The sequence below is a fragment of the Hippoglossus stenolepis genome, chromosome 14 (genome assembly GCF_022539355.2).
Source record: "Hippoglossus stenolepis isolate QCI-W04-F060 chromosome 14, HSTE1.2, whole genome shotgun sequence".
Taxonomy (NCBI): Eukaryota; Metazoa; Chordata; class Actinopteri; order Pleuronectiformes; family Pleuronectidae; genus Hippoglossus; species Hippoglossus stenolepis.
Genome location: NC_061496.1, coordinates 967,724 through 972,703, shown reverse-complemented (window position 1 = coordinate 972,703; position 4,980 = coordinate 967,724). Strand labels below are relative to the sequence as shown.

Below are 4,980 nucleotides of genomic sequence, written 5' to 3'. Positions count from 1 at the left end.
GAGCGCTGTCATGTTGTTCTTTCAGCCGCGCGGCAGCGGCGATGGTGGTCGTCCACTCTTCACGCTGCCAGAGAAGCACCAGCGTGGGTCTGCTCCCTCTCTCCGGGCTCCGACAGGATCCGTCCGTCTGGAGGTATTTCTGCCCAAACACAGGAGTTTTCTGCTGAAGGAAAGAGGGATGGAGGGGACGATGATTGGGGGGGATTCAGGGGAGAGAGGGGTGAGACGGGAGGTGGGGGGGGACGAGGAAGGATGGAAACCCAAAACAAAACATAGCATGACAGTCTGTAAGCAGTTCCATGTGTCCGGAGGACTGACCGCCCCGCGGAGCTGCAGCCCTCTGCCCTCTCTCTCTCTCTCTCTCTTGCTCCCTCCCTCTACCTGCGTCCGTCCCGTTAAAGTGGCCGTAAAAAAAACAGGTACAAGTAGTTCTGAGTTAGTTCGGTTCAGTTTAGCCGGAGCAGCCTTCTTCTTCTTCTTCTTCTTCTTCTGGTGATGATGATGATGATGATGATAACGAAGAATAAGCCCTGATTAAACCCGAGGAGAAAAAAAGGGCGAAGCGACCCGAGGCGCTCGGCGAAGCGGAAAAAAGGCTCATCATTCTGCTCGGCTGTGTGTGCACTGTGTGTGTGTGCGCTGTGTGTGTGTGTGCACTGTGTGTGTGTGCGCTGTGTGTGTGTGCGCTGTGTGCGTGTGTGTGTGTGTGTGTGCGTGTGTGTGTGTGTTTCTCTCTGAGCAGATGACTGCCGCTCACCTTGCCACGGGGTCTGCATGAGATTGGTTCATTGTCAAGGAGCTTTTTTTTCTTTTTTTTTTTTACCCATGATTCCATATGGTATGGAGCGGGCTACATGTTGCCCAACATGCCAGTGCAAATGTTTTCTCAATTAGGTGTCTTATCTCCACTGAGCGCACTCGCATCAGATGAAGCTTGCTGACAGCGTAATGGCAGGGAAAACCTCGGAAGGCTCCATCAAATGGCAGCTCTGCTACGACATCTCAGCCAGGACCTGGTGGATGGTAAGTTGGCACAACTTGCCCCATTTTCTCTTTTTTTCTTACTTTCTTCTTTCTTCCTTCTTTCACCCAGAAAAGATCAGACCCTTGTCCTGCTTTCTGCTCCTCTTCTTCTTCTTCTTGTGGCTTTTTTAGTTTTATTTGGATTTGTGAGCCACTCGGACAGTGTGTTGTTTTCTTCTCCCCTCTCTTGTCTCCGCGGTGTCCCGTTAGCGGACGGGTGCCAGCTCAGGTCGCGGCAGGGGGTTTGTTCCTCTCCTTCTGCTGTCGTGACGCAGAGCCTCCTCTTGTCATCCGCTGCTCTGTCTTTCTCTTGTTCCGTCTGATTAACGGGGAAGTTGCGTGTAAAAGTCCTGCTTTGTTTCTGTGCGCTGCCCGAGAAATACCCAAACTGAACATCGCGCTCGGCTCCTGAGCTCTGACACATCACCGCCGCCGCTGTGGCAATTAAATCGCACCAGGGAACAAACACCCCCACCTCCATCAGACTCACACCCATCTCGGCGGCAGGGTCCCGGGACGAGCCGGGGCTCGGGCCGCAGCACTGGGCCACATTAAGCAGCTTGTCGTGGTCAGCGAGGCCAGCCGACCTTTGGCACGCTACTGGTGCGGTGGCTGTGAGGATGAAGGGGGAGCTGAAGACCGAACTGACAGACGGGGGAGTTTGGTGACTCCGCTGAGAGACGAGGAGGGGGTCGGGGTTTTTTCTTTTTGTTTCTCTCAATAGTCTATTGTGACCGGCTCGTCCAAATGAGGCAGAGAGATGAAAGAGCTCAGCGCTCAGAGTTCATTGGAGGACAGCTCATCATTACTGCCACAGCTAACATTTAACACGGTGTCAGCGGCGTTGGTCGAGCCGGGACGGACGCCGAGTTCAGCCGCTGCAGGTTCTTCTCCTCCAGCCTGAATAAAAAGAGTTGTGTTGCCAAAGAGACAAAGGCGGCTTTATCCTCTGTGTAACAGGACCGTGAACTTTGTGAATTCCTTTTGGTCAAAGCCCCCCCCGTCCCCAAAACACACACACACACACACACACACTCACTTTCTCCGTCCAGCCCACCAGCAGCAGGACGGCGGCGTGCAGCCCGTCGGTGTTGATGGGAGTCTTTTTACTCTGCCGACCGCTGTGGTCGTCTGCTCAGGGTCTGAGGGGATTTTGTGTGTGTGAGTTGTTTTTGTCCTCTTCTTGGGACCTCTCTCAGTATTTAAACTCACCTTGTGGGGACCAGTCGTCCTCATGGGGTCTTAATGAGGCAAAATGTCCTCTCTGAGGTTGAGGGTTAGAACCGAGCTGTCCACGATGGATGGAAGTCAGTGCAGTGTCATAACAGGGATAGCTGTGCGTTCTTGTGTGTGGAGTTTTGTTCCCGGGTGTGTGTGTGTGTGTTTGTGTGTTTGTGTGAGTGCAGGCGGGGGTCTGGATGTGACCCGGGCTGCCTCGGCCACAGCAGAATTTTATTTTGAAAGAGATCAGTCTGTTAAGGGACTTTATTCTTTAAAGTGGCTTTTTATGAAAGAGATGTTGTGGTTCAATATTTGATGGTAAATCATCGTAGTTTTCTTTTTTCTGATAAAATCTGAGGTTAATGGGAGAAAGCTTAAATTCACTGTGTTGTGATTTTTGAAAATTAATTTTGACTTTTATTTGTGATGTTGGACTCAGTAACTTTTCCCTGTGAATCGTTGACTCTAATAGACGTAAATCTTCACACATTATGGATTCCAATTTAAATTTCCTGATTACAGATAATGAAACTTTAAAAAATGTGAATTCAAGAATATCCCCATGTCAGTTTATAACGTCTGAACTGACTGGTTGTATTATTTCTGTCATCTTTTTAAAGTTTGATGTTTAATTAAAATCGTCCTACTGAAGATACATCTCCAGTTTTGTACCTCTGCTGCAAAAAATCATCCAATACTGAAAATAAAATTAGATTAAAGAACATATTTTACACTAAAATCCAAATCTTTTGGATCAAATATAAAAGTCTTAGTTTTCTTTTCTTTTAACATTAATTTCTTGATTTTCTTCAGGCTTTATTTTTAAGTATTAATATGAAGCAAGTACCAACAGGGCTCTAAACAGTAAAAGTCTTGCTCTCAGGCTTTGTCAAACAAATTCAAATCAATCAGTATCCGTCATATATTAGCACTTTTTAATTAGGCTGACTTTTGTCTCATTAGTTTTGTATTTTCTAATGAATTGTCACTGATGCTTGTCTCTCAAACGATCATAACAGGATAATTAGTCGCACTCTCGTCCGTCCGGGCGTCAGCGACTGAAGCGGCAGAAAAAGGTTAAACCGTCCGAAAGCAGAAAGAGGCTTATCTGCTTAGAAACACAACAGCTGTGATAATTCCAGATGACTCCGTCGGGTCCTTTTAGGGAAACAGATCAGCTTTTTGATTTAGTGTTTTCATTTAGGACTTTTAATCTCATACATTTATATGTTTTAATTCTTCACACGGCAAAAAACTGCTGTTTGCTGATTCAATGTATTCATTTTATATTATTGGTCTAAAACTGAAACTCCAATTAAGCTTCATATATGTTCAAAGCCATTCAAAATGATGTTGTATTTTTCATGTTTGAAATATCATTAAAGAAATTTCAAGTGCCTTTCTGTAGTTCATTCGGTTTTTGAATTTCCAAACTATTTCTGGCTATTATTTTTAAAATGAGAAAATATCTCCTGAAATTGACTAAAGAAATCCAAAATTTGCATTTCCAAATGTATTAATATATTAATACATACATGAAACCAAAGATAATTTTTTTTCCCATTCCATCTGAGAATAAAATTCTTTTATTTCGCTTTCTTCGTCCGTCATCATCCGTCCGTTCTGTTTACATTCACACATCTACACATTTACATTTGATCCTTCGATGTTTCCCCACCTCTCTGCTTCACTGCACCTCCAGTACAATTATATTAAAATTAAAACACACTGTAATCACACTTGAACCGCTGCCAGGTCGTATATATTGTGCTGGAATATTCAGGCCTCCTGCAAATGACTGTGAAACTGATGTGCACACTCGTGTGCAGCAGAACTCCAGTGTGATCATGTCTTATTAATATTTACACTAGATTCAGTGTGTGAGATTACAGAACGTCACATGACATAAGAGCAGTGAACAACAACTAAAGGTAAAATTATTTTTTATTAATTAAGATAAATAAAATATAAACATGTTTAAATGGTCTTGTAAAGCACTAGAGCTTCTTCGTCCTCTGAACCCAACAGAAGAGTCCGATTCAAGTCTGTCCGAGGAGAAAACATTCACGAGAAGCAACTGATCTGAGAGCAGAGGGTTCTCATAAGACACACAACCGTGTGTGTGTGTGTGTGTGTGTGTGTCTTTTTGTGGTTGTGAAGACAAAGTCATGTTCAAAACCATTGTTGTACATTTCAGTTGGTCCTCGCAAATTCAAACAGCTTTTTGAGGATTTGATTTTAGGGAAAGGTCTAAGAAGTGTCCTCACAGCTATAGGAAGACAAATGTGTGTGTGTGGTGCGCGTGCAGGGGGGTTGTGGTTTGCTCACTGATAATGGATTATGGGGCCGTCACTTGTAGTCCCATAGAAATCCTGTTAACCCCTGTGGTGGATGAATACGAGCTATGTGTACACACACACACACACACACACACACACACACACACACACACACACACAGTGAATTAACTTGCTCTTTATTCAGAAGTCAGATTCCTTCTCATCTCAAATGTATTTTTACTTTCTGCTCATGACCTTATTCAAGTCTCTGAATACACAGCATATATTTATTATATATTTTCATTCACATTTCTACTTTCTGTTGTATTTTATATCCCTGACAAACTCAGGCTTCATAAAATACAGGAGCTTTTCTATTTAAAATATTTGTCTCTATATGACAACAGCTAACACTATCTTTTTTATATTTCTATAATTATACAAAAAGTCCCCAATA

At 43.9% G+C, this 4,980-nt stretch overlaps 1 protein-coding gene across 3 annotated transcripts in view; it reads left to right on the top strand.

The window, feature by feature from the left end:
* The first annotated feature begins 874 nt into the window (after positions 1 to 874).
* The window catches only part of nfia (nuclear factor I/A), a 133,367-nt gene continuing 129,261 nt past the window's right edge, over positions 875 to 4,980 (top strand). For 2 of the 3 annotated variants that reach the window (XM_047343168.1, XM_047343167.1), the window contains exon 1: positions 877 to 1,023. In XM_047343168.1, the coding sequence (XP_047199124.1) occupies positions 928 to 1,023 (96 nt within the window). In that variant the 5' untranslated portion in view covers positions 877 to 927. Of the gene's footprint in view, positions 1,024 to 4,980 lie in introns of all 3 variants that reach the window. The other variant, XM_047343165.1, reaches the window with a different exon arrangement.